Source organism: Lepidochelys kempii, chromosome 1 (assembly GCF_965140285.1).
Source record: "Lepidochelys kempii isolate rLepKem1 chromosome 1, rLepKem1.hap1, whole genome shotgun sequence".
NCBI lineage: Eukaryota > Metazoa > Chordata > Testudines > Cheloniidae > Lepidochelys > Lepidochelys kempii.
This window is the reverse complement of record NC_136380.1, coordinates 12,007,363-12,025,261: the sequence shown is the minus strand read 5'-3', so window position 1 is coordinate 12,025,261 and position 17,899 is coordinate 12,007,363. Positions and strand designations below refer to the sequence as shown.

Here is a 17,899-nt window from a genome sequence, read left to right as displayed (position 1 = left end):
AGCAAGTGCTAAGATAGTGGAGTGAGCAAGGTGCCTTCTTCCCGGGCGAGAGGTGAACTCACACAAATGCACCTCTGAACCCTGAATCCTCATTGACCACGGACAACCACTGTGAGTGGGGTGTGGTGAGGGAGCAGAGAGGGGCACTGAAAAGGAACTTTTGGTTGTAGGACTCAAGAACACGAGGCGTAAGGCTCTGCCCCACGCACTCTGGGGTGGGCGTCCTGCTCACAGTTCTATGTTTATGAATCCTGCTTGTGGCATTTCCCCTAATTAACGTCGGGTGACTTCCCGCCTTTCATTAAAAGTTTCTTTTCTACACTCAGTCTCTGTGCTTGCGAGTGGGGAAGTATGGCCTCTCAGAGGCGCCCTGGAATGGTGTGTAATTTTCCCAGGTTACGGCGTGGGGCTTGAGCCGGTTCTGTGTTGTAATGTTGAAAAGGAACCCCTAGGTATTGAACCCGAACCTGGTTGCTGCCGGCTCCACCTGGCAGAAGGGTTACATATATAAGATACAGGAAGTAATTGTCCCACTCTACTTGGCATTGTTGAGGCCTCAGCTGGAATACTGTGTCCCGTTTTAGGTGCCAGGCTTTAGGAAAGACATGGATAAACTGGAGAGAGTCCAGAGGAGAGCAACAAATAATAAAAGGTTTAGAAAACCTGATCTATGAAGAAAGGTTGAAAAAACTGGGCATATTTAGTCTTGAGAAAAGAAGACTGAGAGGGGGACTTCATAACAGTCTTCAAATCTGTTAAGGGCTGTTCTAAAAAGGATGGTGATGGATTGTTCTCCATGTGCACGGAAGGGAGGACAAGACGTAATGGGCTTAATCTGCAGCCAGGGAGATTTAGGTTAGATATTAGGAAAAACTTTCTAACTATGAGGATAATTAAGTTCTGGACCAGGCTTCCCCGGAAGGTTGTGGAATCCCCTTCACTGGAGGTTTTTAAGAACAGGTTGGACAAACAGCTGCCAGGGATGGTCTGGGTATACTGGGTCCTGACTCACTGTGGAGGGATGGATTAGATGATCTCTCGAGGTCCCTTGCAGCCCTACATGTCTATGGTTCTATGACTGTAACTCTTTTGGAATACAGTAATTTTACCTGTGTACGTTTTGGGCCTGATTCTGATCCCATTTATATCAATCTAGCTCCCTTGACTTCAGTGGAGTTACTCCTAGTTTAGGTCCTTTCTGTTTTCCCTTCCATGTCCTTTCCATCCTTTGCTTTATCTCATTCAGTTTCACTCATCGCTTCCACATATGTCTTTTATAATCCAGCTTTGTCCCGTAGGGCTCGATGCAGAGTGATTCCTGCAAAGGGCCGAGCCTCCTCAGCCTCAGTTGAAGTCAGCTAAGCACCTTGCAGGATTGGGCCAAGATGGACCAAAGGTCACTCTTTGCTGGCACTGTCTCTTAGCCTGTTTAGCTGTCTTCTCCTCCTGAGGTTAGTCTCCATCTTACATGTGTGTCCGAACTCAGCTTGTTCTGTAGCCAAGTTCTTCTCCAGGATCATGGCCAGCCTTGCTTGCAATTGGCCCGCACAGTCTTATCAGCCCTGCTGAATTCTTCTGCGAGCAACTGTTCATGTCTGTTGTCAGCTGGGCTCAAACAGGGCAGCGGCTCAGGGTACAAGAAAGAGAATCCCATTCAAGTCGCTGGGATCTATCAAAATGGAATCTTCAGTGCTGCTTTCCTAGAGGCCAGACAGTTCCGGGCTGGGTGGATCCACCCAGGAAAACACCCCATCAGCCTCGGTCGTGGCAGAGGGCCCTGGTGGCAGAACATCAAACAGGGAAAGAAGTCTGTGGATGTGCTTATTCAGGACTCGGCGTCCCGCTGAAGAAGTCCTATGGAGTTAGAAAGGCCCCTCTGCAGTGGGAACCGAGGGTAATAGTGGAAAGGGTGCGGGGAGCCATGTGGTGCAAGGAGGTGCCATCACATGTCAGTGAATCGGGCCCATTGCACGTATCCTTCAGGTTATCCTGTCCCAAATGTAGCTGCTGTAACTGCTGACAAAGCGTCCTTGGTGGCACCGTAAAGATGAGGGGACGAGGCTCCCGGCCTGTGACTTAGTGGCAGCACTGAGCTCAGTCGAGTGTCTGATCCCTTGGCCTCCTCCCTTCCCAAGCTGGCAGAGCTCAGGAGCGCTGTGGGAGTGGGTCTCAGTGTGCTGCGCTGTTCAATGGTCATCCCGCTAGCCAACGCTGGAGCGAGGCTGAGGTGCAATGTGGGGAGCCCCCTCCAGTGTGCTCCCCCTGCACGAGGGAGGCTGCAGTGCTGGGTCTAGAAGTCTGGAGTGAATCCAGAGGGCGCCTCAGTCCAAGGTCTGACTGTGCCAGGTGGTGAGTGCAGCTCTTTTCCCTTATCCATTGGCTGGTTCCCTACGGCAGCTGTTAAGGGGTTAAACCCAGATTTGGGATGCTCCTGAGCAGAAAGGACGCCACCTCCCCCTTCCTGTGCACCTGCAGGGAAGAGGCCCAGCGCCTTGCGCCCAAGCAGCAGGGATCAGCACTGCGAGTGGGGCTGCGCAGCCAACGGACATGGGGGATGTCGGACCATGGCTATGCCCCTGCCACCCAGGCTCGGGGGTCAGGGCTGGGAAGGAGGAAACGCTTGCTGGCCCTCCAAAGCGCACCGGGACTCTGGGAGCAGCTGCTGCTGTGGTCCCCCCTCTCCCCGGAGCCCCTTGCAGCATGGCTAGCAGGAAAAGCCTCAGTAGAGTCCTTAGCATGTGAAAAAGGCAATGACAGCGTGGCCCTTGGGCAGCCTGTCCTGGGGTCCCAGCTCTGCCACTGACTCACTATCTCTTAGGCCAGCTTTCCCTGATTTCCCCTCGTACTGGGGGACTCGTGACTTTGCTTGAGGTCTGTGGCAGCGGTGTGGGCTCCGCGTCTCTGAAAACCAGGCCCATGGAAACCGAGGAACACAGAGACTCAGGCCCACTTGTTCAAAAGGGGCCTTTACTTGTGAGTGTCTCAATTTGCAGGAGCCCAGTTTGAGTCACTGCAGCTACTCGAAAGTGACGCCTGTTTGTTGCTGACATTAAACCTTACTAGTCCCAAGGAAATCCACACGCACAAGGGGGTCGGAATATAGCCCCTTTCTAAAAAAACACTGATAAGGGAAAATGCTTCCCTGAAAATGTCAGGGGACAGTAAATGAACCATTGCCGCTTGTGGTATCCTGGAGCGCTAACACCATTTAGCCTTGTGCATTACTACGATGATTATTATTTGCGTCACAGCAGCGGCTAGATGCCCTCGCTAAGATCAGGGCCCCATTGTGCTCGCTACTGTATGACCTCCCAGGCAGAGCCCATCGAAAGAGACAAGACACAGCTGAAACGTAACAACCTTCAGCTAAAAATGGTTTCAGATAGCCCTACTGATGTGAAGCAGTCACGAGCTAGAAGGCTATGCTGAGTAACGGTCCCACGAGCTGCAAGGCTCCTTTTACCATCCCACAACACGGAATTCTCTTTACACGGAGACAAGTGCTGGGCCAGATTCACCTGCACTCAGTGACGTCAGGGATGAATTTGGTCCAACTCCAGTGAAGTCATTAGAGTGATGCCAGGGATGGGTCTGGCTCACTACATTTAAATCTACAGCGACTTCACAGCATGTTATGGGATGGAGCGAGAAAGCAGTTTCCCAATCTCAGCAGCTCACGCTCCCACAGACGTCCACAGTGGCAGAGACTGGCTGGCTCTGTTTAGGAATGCTTGGGGGGATGGAACAAATCTCTCCTGACTGAAGAGCCAGTCTGATCCCTGGTAAGGCCTGTCTCTGCTGGGGGCGCGTATGGTGGAAAGGATCAGACAAAGGTCTGCACTGTACACCGTCCTGAGACGGTCCCAGTGGTTTGCGACTGCTACTGAAAAGGGGCTGGGAGAATTCTCTTGAGTTTAGAGCAGGGGGCTACAAGTCAGGACTCTTTTGTTCCCAGTGTGTCAGCGATTATATCCACCTACCTCAGAGGGTGTGTCTGGAGACCTTAACTGCTTGTCCAGCGCTTCGTAGCGGCACAGCACCCGTTCTTAGTGGAGGCTGGGGCAGCTGAAGTTTTTCTTTCAAAAAGTGGCTTTTTTAAAAAAGTGAAAAACGTTCTGAAAAACATTGTGTCCTCGACATTTTCTGATTTTTGACCAAAAAACCCTAAAAAGGAAACCACAAAAATAAAGAATAAAAAAAATCCCCCCAACCCCCAAAATGTTCAGAACCAAAAAAACCTGAAAAATGTTCAGTTTTTGATTTTTTTTCCTTCAAGGAAAACCTGAATTTTTTGGAGGAAAAATTTCAATGAAAACAAAACCATTTTCATTTTTGTCTACATTTCTTGCAAAAAAAACCCCTCAATTTTTTTTTCAGCTGGCTCGTCCGTTCCTGTCTTGCTTCTTCATCTGCCCTCCGTCCCTTTCTTTCTCTCACAGGATTGCCAACCCCAAATGTTCAAAAATCATGAGTCAGGCTCATCAAATATCATGACATTGGCTTTGAAATCATGAGATTATGTGAAAATAATTGATTTGGGTTCTTTTTATTTGCCTTCTGCTTTTTGACACTTCAGGGTGCACTGGGTCACATTTTGAAGCTTTCTCCACAGCTGCGAGGGCTAGAAACTTACTTTTTCTTTAAGAATGAAGGCTGAAATCATCACTTATCACTTGACTCCAGGAGCTGGGGCTTTAAGGAAAACAATAATTATCCTGAGTCTCATGACAAAATCATGAGAGTTGGCAACACTGCGTCTCACTCACTGTCTGGATTAACCCTTGCATGTCCTGCAAGCTGTGACCCTCTGAAGTTGACTCTGTTCTGGCCACGTGTTTCCCAGACTGTAACACTAAAGCCGTCTCAGATCTCTCTGCCTGACAACTTATCCTGGCAGTGCTGCTGGCAACACAGCGTGGGGCATCCAGGATGAGAGAGCGTGACAAACAGAGCTGGTCGGAACATTGCCAATGAAATGGAATTTCACCACAAGATCTTGTTTCATTGAAGCCTAAACGTCCAGAGATTTTAGAGTGACAAGGTGGGTGAGATAATATCTTCTATTGGACCAACTTCTGTTGGTGAGGTAAAAGATATGACCTGCCCCACCTTGTCTCGCTAATATCCTGGGACCAACATGGCTACATCACGGCATACGTCCAGAGATATATCGGTTTCAACAGTTTCTGGTAAAAAAGACTGATGTCGCATGGTTGAGGGGTTAAGGCCCTGACCTGGGATGTGGGAGACCTAAGTCCCTGGTGTGCCTGATTTAGAGCAATTTGGGATGGAAAACTCTGTTCTGAAGCAGGCAGAGCAGGGACTTGAATGTTGGTGTCCCACGGGTCAGTGCCCGGACCGCCAGGATACACATTCTGAATCGAAAAGCTTGGGTTTGCATCTTAACACGGACACTAGAAAGTATTGGCTCAACCTTGCTGATTGACTGGGGAAGGATAATGCGTTTCTAAGAGCGCTCCCTTCTCATGCATAACGTCTGCCTGTTTGATTTTCAGGTCCGGATATGTTCTGTGATTTTAATGGCAAGAAGTACGGTCCAGGAGAGAGCTGGCATCCCTACTTGGAACCCCAGGGGCTGACGTACTGCATCCGATGCACCTGTTTGGAGGTATATCGTCACAGTCTAATCTGTCGTGCTGATCTACAATATGAGAACAGGTGTCACTGGTTACCAGACTTGTTTATAGTGGGCTGCTGGGCGTTAACCTTGCTTTGGCGGCCTTTAATCAGCCCAGTTATGATGGCAAACTGCAGTTGGCTTAAGGGTAACCAGCTGCTGGATTAGCCTCATCCTTTCTGGAAACTCATTTCACAACTGAATCCCCCGGATGGCGAAGCTTTATCACTGGCTCTCACAGCTTCGTAAACTGCATTCTCCCGGGAAGCCATGCTGGTGGATTATGGGTGGAGTTGTGGTGGGGTCCTGACCCATTGAGGGCTTTGATGTTCAGGGACAGGGCCCTGGACTAGCAATGGAAGTGGACTGGGAGCTAATGGAGGGACTGGAGAACAGGGGCTGATGGCCTTGCAGTAGCCCATCCTGCTGAGGAGACTTGCTGGAGCTGGAGCTTCTGCATCTTCTGCTATGTTGAGTCCTCCTAAACACAGGGAGAGCCTGTCTGGAGTGACAAACACACGGGTCCCTGGGGCCAGGGCCAGGAGCAAAGGATGACATTCCCCAAAGAAGACTGAGGCTGCATTGTGCTAGGCCCTGCACAAACACATAATAAGAGAGTCCCATAAACCTGACAGTCCAAATAGGCATAAGAACGGCCATGATGGGTCAGACCAAAGGTTCATCTAGCCCAGTGTCCTGTCTTCCGACAGTGGCCAATGCCAGGTGCTTCAGAGGGAATGAACAAAAAATCATCAAGTTATTTATCCCCTGTTGCCCATTCCCAGCTTCTGGCAAAGGGTGGGAGGGGAAGCAATGGCACAGAGACGGGAAGTGCCTTGCCTAAGGTCACAGGGAGAGCGAGGAGTAGATCTCAGGTCTCCTGAGTCCCACAGCAGTGCCCCAGGTACAAGACCATGGAGCCTATTGGATCAGATCAACTTAGTGAAGAGTCAAGCAATGCTGAGGCTTTGCACTGTTTGGATGAACAGGGAGCTCTGACAGGATCGGGGCACGGGGCAGAATGTTTACAGGCCAGCTGGTCCCTCTAGTAACCGGTCAGACAGCCTCATAATCATTGTACTTGTCAAGGATCAGACGCTGGTTAGCAGCTCGCGGTGGTACCCAACAATTTAAATACAACTGCCCAGACCCTAAGCTGGGGTAACTCAGCCTAGTGCCTTCCACTTCTGGCTCAGTCCAAAAGGCCAAATAAGGCAGCATCTTCATAAAGGCCTGGGGGGGAAGGATTTTTGTCCCTGAGCAGCCCTGTTCTCTCTCCCTGCAAACAGAATGTGAATGTGAGCTGTTACCAAATCCAGTGCCCAGCCCTGCATTGTGTAAAGCCTGTCACTGACCCACAGCAGTGCTGTCCTCGCTGTGCAGGTAAGTGGATTTCTGGAGCAGATTTCTTTGTTCCACATTTCTGTTTCTCTGGGAGCTCAGTTTCTGTCGACGCTTCTGCTTCTGGACAGTCAGGGCGTGAGGGAAACAGTAATCATAACAACGCTCTGCACTTATAACATTGTTCTTAGCTCTAAATATTTATATTAGGAGAGGGTCCAAAAGCCCAATCGGGAACGGGCCCCCCGTGTGCTGGGATCTGTACAAACCCAGAGGAGACAATGCCCAATAGAGCCAGATCACCGACTGGTGTCAGCATGGACATTAAGGGAGCTGTGCCAATTTCACCAGCCGAGGAGCTGGCCCACAGAACCCCCTTTGCCCCCAGCGATGTCAAAACACTTGGTGAAAGAGGGCAAAAATGGTTGTCCCCATTTCACAGCAGCACAGGGTGGCCCTGAGACCGGCTCAGTGCCTCACAGCGTGGCAGGGCTGGAAATAGCTCCTGGATCACATGATATTTTGTGAGGAGGCCGTGGGGACACGCCCACCCAGGTGAGGCTGAACTGGGTGCGCGGACCCAGGTGCTGGTCTCCTGCATTAACTCTGCGACGAAGACACACCCTTAGTCTCTCTGTTCCAGTGTATCCCTCTGCAAAGTGGAGACCATCTCTCGGGGGCGCTAGGATTACTGTGTGTAACGAGCTTTCGTGGCCTCAGAGGAACGTTGCTGTAGATGTACAAACTATTATTATTCCACCTCACTACTGGAAACAGACGCGCCGTCCGGGCCGCTGCATGACAGGACAGGAAAACATAGAAATCTGAGCTAAATCCATCAAACCCTAGTGGTTTTTGTCACCCCCCCCCCGCTCCAAACGTATAGCATTGCATTGTGGCTTAGACAACGTGCTCACATAGGGATGGATATGAGGTGTTCAGAATCCTCCCTTACACCCTTGTGCAGGCTACCTGGGGCAGGTGGGCCACATCTGGTGCATTGGTCGGGGTAGGGAGCAGAATCCAGGCTCTCCTCATTCCCTGCCCCCTTCCCTGCATTGTGGGGAAGAAAGTGCTGTCGGGGCAGGGAAGTAGCCTCTCACCACCCTCTGAAGCCAAGGGGAGAAAGGGAAAAAGTGTGGCTTCCTTATCCACAAGTCCTTCCCTTTTACTATGGCGTCTTTGGCAATCTAACTCTAATTTTAAGGTTAGCAATAATCTGACAGAGAGCCAGAGCAAACTGTCTTTATGGGCTTCCTTCCAGCCAGAGATGGCCCAGGCCAGGCTGGATCCGGGGCTGGGCGGGGGGCTGATAAAAGTGTTCCGTGTTTACATCTCCCCTGGAAGATGGTCCCAGCTTCCCATTATTCAGAGCAGCGTCAGCAGAGAGGATCTGTTTAGTGTCAGGGTTTCAGGTCCTGCATGCCGGGCCTGGGAAGCGACGAGACTCAGCGGAGCTGTTGCTGTTCCTCCTCTCTCCCTGTAGAGCCGCACACGCCGTCTGGTCTCCGGGCGCCTGTGAAGTCTTGCCAGTACAACGGGACAACCTACCAACCAGGGGAGATGTTTACCACGAGCGAACTCTTCCCTTCTCGGCAGCCAAATCAGTGTGTACAGTGCAGCTGCTCCGTAAGCTATTTTTGAATCAAAGGGAGTCGCAATGCTTTATCTGTCAGGTGGGCATGGGTTTGAAGGGGGAGGACGTGGTCAGGGAGTGCCAAATCTTTGTGTTTTAATCTTTGTGTCGCTACAACAGCATCACAATAATCTGACCAGCTATTCCAGCTCAGCTCCGTAAGGGGTGCTCCCACTGGGCACGGCTGGCATGGCAATGTTATTCCCCATGAGCTGATTCTGGTAGCCATCCTCATGTTGAATAGTACCTCGCTCCATGAGGAGTCCCATTGGCTTCCGTAGGACTATTCAGTGGCGTCAGGTAGTGTATCAGAGCCTGTCCCTTTGGATAGGATTCTGCTCTTACCCTGGTGTAATCTGGAAGATCTTCCATTGTAGTCAATGGAGTCACAATGGAGTCAAACCTGCATAAGTGAGAGGAGATTTGGATCCTTCCCCATTACATGAGAACGATCAGACTTGATGAGAGACAGGAGTTCTCTGGCCAACCGACACCTAGGGCTGGATTCTGATCTCTTACACTGGTGTCAATACAGAGTAATCCCATTGACTTCAGTTGAGTCTCTCTGGGTTTACAATACTGTGTTGAATCAAGTTCAAGGTCTTAGTCCTTGTCTTCAAGGTGCTCGCTCAATGGCCTGGGCCCATGTTATGGGGCTGGTACAGCCTGCAGTTGAGTCTGGATGTCCGCCCTTGGCTTCTGAGCCGTACAGTCTAATGGTCGGGGTCAATAGGGTGCCCTCCCTTGCAGGGCTGCATGGCCTAGTGGCCAGGGTCAATATGGCAGCCCTCCTCATCAGGGCTGTGTGGCCCAATGGTCAGAGTCCATAAGGCTGCACCTTCTCACAGAGATGTGTGGCCTAATGGCCAGAGTCAATATGGCTGCCCTCTTCATCAGGGCTACGTGGCCTAGTGGTCAGAGTCAATAGGGCTACCCTGGACCAGCAGGGCAGTGTGGCCTGGTGGCAGGAGTGGTTGGAGAGGTGGGCTGTTGCCTGGGGTGGGTGGCAGTAAGGGTAGGGGGATCGGGCCCTCCCTACTCCACTGGGTCCCAACTCAGGGCCCTGGTGGTGGCGGGGTTGCCCGCCACCTGCTCAGCGGGGAGCCTCCTGAAACATGCTGAGCCAAGCCCTGGTTCTTTGACTGTTTCCCTGTTAAGTTCCCCCGGGCTATTTCCTACCCGTTCCTCCACAGCTAGTTGTCTTGGGAGTCCCACGGCCTCTCCTCCCTCTGCAGCGTTGGATGCCTAAGCGTCACTGGTCATCGCTGGCTGGCTGGCCACCGCGAACTGGAGTGTTGGAGGTCCCTCTGCAGGAGCATGCAGTGCACCTCCGTTCTCTTAGTTAGTGAGCCCTGACTGAGCTGAGTTGCTCCCTTTAATATCTAGATTCCAGCTGGAGCATGCCCAGCAGACATGCGGGGGCATGGCCTCCTTGGCACACAGAGTGTGGTGAACCCCTGCTGAACCAGTGTGGGTCTGGTACACCCCGTCACAACCCAGGATATCTAAAAGAGCCTAAAGCTCCAGGATGAAGACCATGGTTGAAAACTTCACTCTGGCTCGATAGAATTTAAAGCTCATCTATTCAGGAGACAGAACTTTCTCAGGCGTTGGTCCGGGACTGTGAGATGAACTCCCCCAGGATCTAAGAGTGATCGCAAACCTCACCACCTTCTGCTCCCAGTGCAAGATGCACTTCTTCCACTTGCCTTCTCTGACATGAACACAGAGCAGCATGGACATTGCAAAAAATGCTCCCATAACACCCCCAAACAAAACACTGCACTGCACACACAATTCTCCCAATGGGGAGAGGTTGAGACAGAGAGAGAGAACGAGTCACACGTGACACATGTCGGTCACATCACTTAATGCACGACTGGAAGGCGCTCAGACACTACAGAGATCAGGGAGGGATATGCATCAAGATAGAACAGAATAGAAATCGAATAGTAACCAAGATCAGAATCTGCCCACTGAGTGTGAAGATATGAAGACTGTATTAGGACCAGATTTTAGCTATCCTGCTTATGCTTAGTATTTTCCTTCCACAAGCAGCCACCATTGATTTCTATGGGACTACTCGTGAAGTAAGGTGCCACTCAGCGTGAGTAAGGATGGCAGGTCTTGGATGGCAGGACTTTTCACCTGGGAAGATGAAGGGCCCTCCAAAAACTTCTGACCACACCCTGACTAAATAATTCCTTCCTAAAAGATACAAAAGATCCACCCTGCTACCAGTGCAAGATTGCTCCCTACTGTCCGTTTTCTAGTGCCTCGTCCATCTAATTGTAAACATCCAAAGTTAAGACCAGCAGAGGGGATGGCTTGGAATCATCCATTGGAGTTCACCACAGAGACCTTGCTGGGCTAGAAGCATTACTGTGGAGATGGAAGCACTTGGAAGAGGAGGCTTGGCCGTACACCAACACCTTTGCAGCATGGCTCCTGTGTGCTTAGAAATCCACTGAAGCCATTACATTACCAAGCTAAAGAGCAGATTTCATCCAGGAGCAAGTTACTGAAGCCCAGAGCAGCACTGCATGCCTTAGTAAGTTACATTGCTACCCAGGGTTTGCCTTACAGCCGTGAGGTTGGGACCATTTGTAGCAGAAAACCCTGCAAGAGTCTGTATCTTGTGCTTTCAAGGCAGATTCTGTAGTGAACTACTGTGATTCTCCTCAACTAGTGACCCCAGTGTTGTGGGTGTTATGACCCACTGTCATTATGAGACATTGGCTGTGAGCAGACTCCTGTCATCAGAGATAGTCTTAGCTACTTTGTGTAATCTCTGTTTAGCTGCTGAAGAGCAAATCATTGGTAGTGGATCATCTTGTTTTTCAGTTTGCAAACATTGCCAATGGGCATTTGATGAATATTTTTCTTCCCAGAAAGCCTGAAAGCCTGGGAGCAGACTCAGACAGGGACTTGGCTCGACTCTGGTAGCCTTCTGCCACAGTGTCTTACCCTGTCTTTGCAACAGATAGTGTTAATGGCCTGTTGAAAACCGTGTCCCAACTCCTGTTTGCTTTTTGAACTCTACTAGACTGGCGAGCGCACAGTTTGTCCATTGTAAGGCCCAAAGATGGATGTCTAATGTGTGATGATTCCAGGGCTCAAGATGCCAGTAAGCTGAGTGTCTGAGGATAGATTGAGTGGCTTCTTCTCATCTTTCCTGTTTCTCCAGGAGTAGAACATAAAACTGCCGAGCAACGACCACTCTAAACTTGGAAGGCGTGTGGTAACATTCCAAGCATCAATAACCTCTCTCTGCATGTCCCAAAGCCATAAAAAGGAGAGTTCTGTACAGAGATTGCTTTCATTCCATTTATTATATAAAGATATTAAAGGGGGCCAGATGGCTTATGGGGTTGTAATTGGGTGTGGAGCCTTTCAACTCCAGATCAAGTTCAGCATGAGAGCGTCCAGAAGTCGTTACTACCAGAAGGTTCTTGGGAAGACTACGTGGAATGAGTTATTGGTCTCAGACCAATTCCTAATGGATGGGTCTCCTCATCACAATGGACACTGGCTCCCTTGTTGGAAGTCTCTGTGGAGGAGCCAAGGATTGAATGAGCCCTGGACAGTGGGGATGGTAAACTAGTGCTAGTACGGCCCGGGGCTTAGTCTTCAGGACTGATAATTTCACATCGATCAACTGCAGTGAAGTCACGCAAAAATTCATTTGAAAAAATAGGAGGGCTTGATTTGTTGTCGTCTTGCACCATGTGTAGTCATTTACCCCTGTGCCAACAGGGCCAAGTCCTCGGTCCTCACTAAGGTGCTTTACACTTCAGCTGACATACTCAACATGAATAAGGATGGCCAAATCTGGCACATAGAGATAGACAGATAGACACGAGTTATACAAAATATATAATTGATGGGGCTGGTTCTTCTCATATTTACACCAATTGTATACCAACATAACTCCTGTTTGATGCCCTTGCTGAAGAGAGGAGACCCAGACCCAAAAGTTTTGTATATATTTGTATGTGTGAAATATAAACAGATGGAGAGGGATGCTTCCGTCAACAATTATATATCACTGCAGAGTTTGGTTTTACTGTCTCATCTGCTTTATGTGACACCGCTGATCAAGAACTCCCAGGTTTGTATGTACTTGCTGGATGCGTTGGATTGCTTTGCTCTGGTTCTCTGTTTATTCAGTGTCTTGGACACTAAGGGGAAAATAAAATGATCACAATGAAGCCAGCCACCAGTAAGATTGTGATTGGTCGTGTCTAATTTTGCCAGTTGCTGAAACAGCTGCACGAACAGCTGGTCTAACTAACCTCTTTGAAAACTGCACCAAGTGCATGGTCTTTGGCATAAATTCTTTTATTTATGGCATTTGCCTCTCTTCCACTTGGCCCATACACACGCAGTTCTAAGCAGCGACCTGACATTCTCAAGGGTAAATAAGGAAACAGTCATCCATGACCTAAAAACAAGCAAGGGCCAAATTCCAGCAGCACTGAAGTCAGTGGAGATAGTCTGGATTTACACCCCTGACCCAAGAGCAGCATTTGGCTCAAGCCTGTCTTTGTTGAGTGGAGTCCCAGGATATTAGAGAGATAAGGTAATATCTTTTATTGGACCAACTTCTGTTTTAGGTTGGTGTAGTTAGGTCGATGCAGTGTCAGTGTAGACGCTGTGTTGACTGTTCTGGCTGTCAGTCCCTGGCACTTGACAGCCAGAGCCCCGCCATCTGGGGCTGACAGTCGGAGCTGGGCAGTGGGGCTCCAGCTCCAGGGTAGCAGCCCGGTGGGGCTCCAGCTGTCAGCCCTGGGCGGTGGGGCTTTGGCTGTCAGTGCCCCGCCATGCTCCACACTGACATCCGGGGCATGTGGGTCGCGCACTGCCGACAGAAGGAGCTAGTGTGGACATGCGAAACCAATTTAATTACTGCGGGGGCTGTATATCGACGTAACAAAGTCAACTTAGTTTTGTAGTATAGACGTGCCGAGTGGTTCAGTTTGGATCCATTGATTCACAAGACTTGCTTCCTTCTTATTTCCATTCACCTACACACAACACCCTTGTCTTTTCTCACCTGGCAGTGGAAGAAGCTGTCAAAGGATCTAGAGACGTTCACAGTTAGTTTAATTATCCTCAGTTGGGATACTATAGGTACAATGAAAAATATCCCTGACCCAATGCAAGGGGGAGAGGTCCCTGATATCTATGGGGTCTGGATGGTATAAAAGCCTCATACCAGCTCTCTCTGATTTCTACCTTGCGTTCTGCATAATGGACCAAATTCAGCCATGGGGCAAATGAATGAAACTCCATTGTCTGCAGTGGAATTGTGCTTGCTTACACCCAGGCTGAAGTTAGCCCATTATTCAGACTTATCCATAGAGCGCTGATCTTTTCCAGGCACCTCCCTACCAATAATAAATATTAGTGAGTCTAAACCACAAAATCCATCTCTGGATCCAGATTACAGATTGTTGGGAGCGCTTGGTTCTGCGGGTTTGGATTGACCCAATTCAGAGATAGAGCAGAGCTGTAAAATTCGGATCCGGATCTGGGCTCAGATTCCAAACTCCATTTCCCATCTGGCTTCCCCACAAATTTGGGGGTGAATGGATATGGAATGAGAACTTGGCCTGCTATGATGCTGGTTAAACATGGCTGTCACTAGCAGGAGTCTAGCCTGGTTTCCCTAGTCAACTGGGCACAGACTGATTTGGGCACAGACTCATAAATATGAGACTCAGTTTTCCCCTGAGAATCATGCTAATCAAACCAGGCTATAATCAATTCCCTTCTTAATCCATAATGCAGTTTTCATAGCATAGTGCTCAAGCCCAAGATCTGACCACACTCATCAAAAATATGCTGGGACCCTGCTAGTGAAATCTGTTTATACAGTCGCACGGTGGCAATTGTTGTTTGGCACTGTTCACACACTGTGGAAGATCAACACTGTCCCTGCCCCAAAGAGTTTACCATCTCAGTGTGGGCTGGGCCCTACCACGCACACTCATTTGAGCATGTGCTATATAATACAATGCAACACTGCTTGATTCTGGTCCTGTCTGGTGGCTGGGGACTGGTCATGATTTCTTTCCCTAGTGGACAAAGACTGCAGAGCCTGATCCTTAGGTGGTGTCAATCAGTGAAGCTCCATTGAAGTCAATAGTGTGCTATCAGTTTACACCAGCTGAGGATCTGGCCCAGGGCCGGTGCAAGGATATTTTGCACCCTAGGCGAAACTTCCACCTTGCGCCCCCCCCCCTTCCTTTCCCCTCCCTCTGGAGCATCGCTTATTATAAACTTTCAAAAATGAATACCGCATAATGGGGCATTGTTCATTAGAATTAATACACGTTTGGCTTGAAAAGTTATTCATTTCATTATTTAGTCTTCATATTTAACAAAAATAAATGAATAACCGGACAGTGTTGACATTGTTATCGTTTTCGCTTTGCACAGCATAGCTACACACGTGTATTCGCACGCGATAAACATGTACACTCAAGTACTGAACATACCCACACAACGGACACACAATAGCAGCGAAATGACGCAGCAGCACTTGCCAGAGTCTTAGATCTGAAACAGCTCAACAAAACTAGTTAACCTCAGTCAACAATCTCCGAAAACGAGTCAGCTTAGCACTATAAACAGCCTGTCAGAACGGGGGACGTCCTTGCCACTTTGTACCCTGGTGAAGCAGTACGCTTGTGCCCGTGACACAGCGCTGGCATAGGCTATAGCTGTAATGTACGAGAGAACGACAGGTTAAAATGCAAGTTCAGCGACGTTTCTCTTTTCTTCATTCATTCGTTTTCCAGCAAGAGCGTAAAAAAACATCGGGGGGCACCGCTTTTTGGCATCCCCAAATCTTGGCGCCCTAGGCGGCTGCCTAGTTCGCCTAGTGGTTACACTGGGCCTGATCTGGCCCAAGGACTGTACACTTAGAGACAAAGCTGGGGAAGGGTGCTCCAATATGACAGTTTCAGATACTTAGCTCTTCTATAGCACTTTTAACCACTAGATCTCAAAATGCTTCACAAAGGGGGTCAGTATCATTAGCCCCATTTTACAGATGGGGAAACTGAGGCACAGAGTGGCAAGCAACTTGCCCAAGGTCATCCAGCAGGCCAGTGGCAGAGCTGGGAATAGAATGCTGGTCTACTAAGCTATGTAGATTGAAGCTGGAATGGAGTAATTGCAAATTATACAACAGCTGCCCTTATTGCTATAGCAAATTGAGGGCCCTATCAATCCAACCATTTTTAAGAACTTCCCACTGAAATCAAATAGTGAAATCTGCTTAAAAATCAATGGCACAATTTGGCCCCTGGCTACTAAACACTAAGGGTCACTGTACTTGTCCGGACATTGTTAATGCAGATGATGCATCAGGTTGTTTTTTGTGCTTTCTAGGAAGGCCAGATTTACTGCGGCTTGGTGACCTGCCCTGATCTGTTGTGCTCCTCTCCTCTAACTGTGCCAGACTCCTGCTGCCAAATCTGCCAAGGTAACATGGGAACCAGTCCCTGCTACTAAGTGAGGTCTGCTGTCAGGTCAGTGGATGGGAATCACAGTCCTGGCCGTTAGCCAGGAGGGGGAATGTCGCACTTATTAAATATGACTTTGAATATCCATGCTGTAAATTGCACAAATCTCTGCCTCCGGGTCACCAGCAATGGTAAGAGAGTCTGACACATGCAAAGCCTCTTGGGCCAAATTCTTCTCTGTTCCAGCAGTGCCCCTCCGCTGTGTCTTTGTGTGGAGTGTAAGTAGGATCAGTGTCATGGCCTGAGTCGAACTCCTTGTTAACTGGCGCTGTTATATTATGTTAGTGACATGAAACCCTCACGGAAGTTCATTTGTCAGGCTCAGGAGAGGCTGCTTTGCTGGTGGAAATCAGACTGGGTATCACTATTATTGTCATCGCTCGGATAAACTGGTGAAAATGCCACAGTGGCATAGTCATTCTCAGGGGATAAGGACACCCTGAGGTTATTAAGAACCTCAGTGGCATTTTATGCTTGATTCTCTAGCTCTAGTGACTTTACTGTCATTCATCGAGATTTACACCAGGGTGAGTGGGAAGACAATCAAGCCCCGTGTTTATATGTAAAATTCAGAGCAGGGAGTCAGACTAGCAGTTTCACATCACGCTGTTGCTGTCTACTAAAATGATAAACAGTTAGAGGCCCAAATTTTGCTCTGTTACACCAGGGTAAATCTGGAGTAACTCCACAGAAGTCTGTGGAGTTCCTCCATATTTAGAGCAGTCTAACTGAGAGCTGAAATTGGCAGACGTGTTGCCAGCAGCCACCAGAAATGGTGTGAGACAAACAGGGTTTTAGACAGAGTGCCACCGTCCCCTTTTCATGTGTAATTATTGGGGTTACTCTGTACCCCAAACTCTTAAGGAGCCAGTAGCGTTCCCAGTGTACCATGTCCTGGCGGCAAGCACTATAGGTGCTTCAGCTAGGCTGTGTAGGCATTAGCCCTGGGGGTCTCCATAACCACTCAGCCACACGGCTCAGGGAAAGGTTTCTGATAGATGGGGCTGGCAGGGAGAAGGCTGTAAATACCCTAGGTGCAGAGGTTTAAAGGTACTGTTCAAAGTGAGCAATAATGGCTCCTGTTTGCGTCCCTGGGGCAGTCCAATTGAGTGAGGGTCAGGGCTTTTCAGGCCTAGTGCTCAGGGAGCCCCTTCCCATCCAGTCTCTATTCAAGCCAATAAGCATTGTGGGTTTCCAAGCCAGGCTCTGTTAGTCTCTCACTGGGGCCCCTTTGCAGTGGTTCCATGCCCATCTGCTGCTGCTCCCCCATAAGTCTCACCCAGACCTGTACCCAGCTGTGATGTCTAGCAGTCACAGCCTGTTCTGTATGTGGCTCTGTCCACAGTTCCTGGGGTCTCTCTCCAGCTCCCTGCTGCCATGCAGCTCCCACCCACAGACAGCCTGGCCACTTCCTGCTTCAGGACCTTTCCCGTCCCTGGCCAAGGGTAGGCAAGTGCTATGGGGATGGGGCTAATGGGAACATAGTCCCTTCTTAGCCAGGAGGAAGGGGATGTACAGTGGGGAGGGAGCTGCAGTCCCCTGCTTTGCAGATCCATCACAAGTGCTTTACTGCACTCCAGTGAGGTTTTGACTAAGGTGACTGTATTTACAGAATCAAAAACCTCTGGGACACTTTAGGGGCAACATTTTCTAAGGTGGTGGAATGCTCGCTATAGCAATACGTTTGGAACCGACTTTCATAGCTAGAAAGAAAAAAAACTACAAAAGTTTGGACTGATGAAATGAAAG

The 17,899-nt window shown here is 49.4% G+C and overlaps 1 protein-coding gene across 1 annotated transcript in view; it reads left to right on the top strand.

Moving 5' to 3' along the window:
- Positions 1-5,137: 5,137 nt before the first annotated feature.
- CHRDL2 (chordin like 2) overlaps positions 5,138-17,899 on the top strand; it is a 35,159-nt gene continuing 22,397 nt past the window's right edge. The window contains exons 1-5 of the mRNA XM_073329130.1: positions 5,138-5,189; positions 5,517-5,629; positions 6,928-7,021; positions 8,466-8,608; positions 16,017-16,110. Of these exons, the coding sequence (XP_073185231.1) occupies positions 5,138-5,189; positions 5,517-5,629; positions 6,928-7,021; positions 8,466-8,608; positions 16,017-16,110 (496 nt within the window). The remainder of the gene's footprint in view (positions 5,190-5,516; positions 5,630-6,927; positions 7,022-8,465; positions 8,609-16,016; positions 16,111-17,899) is intronic.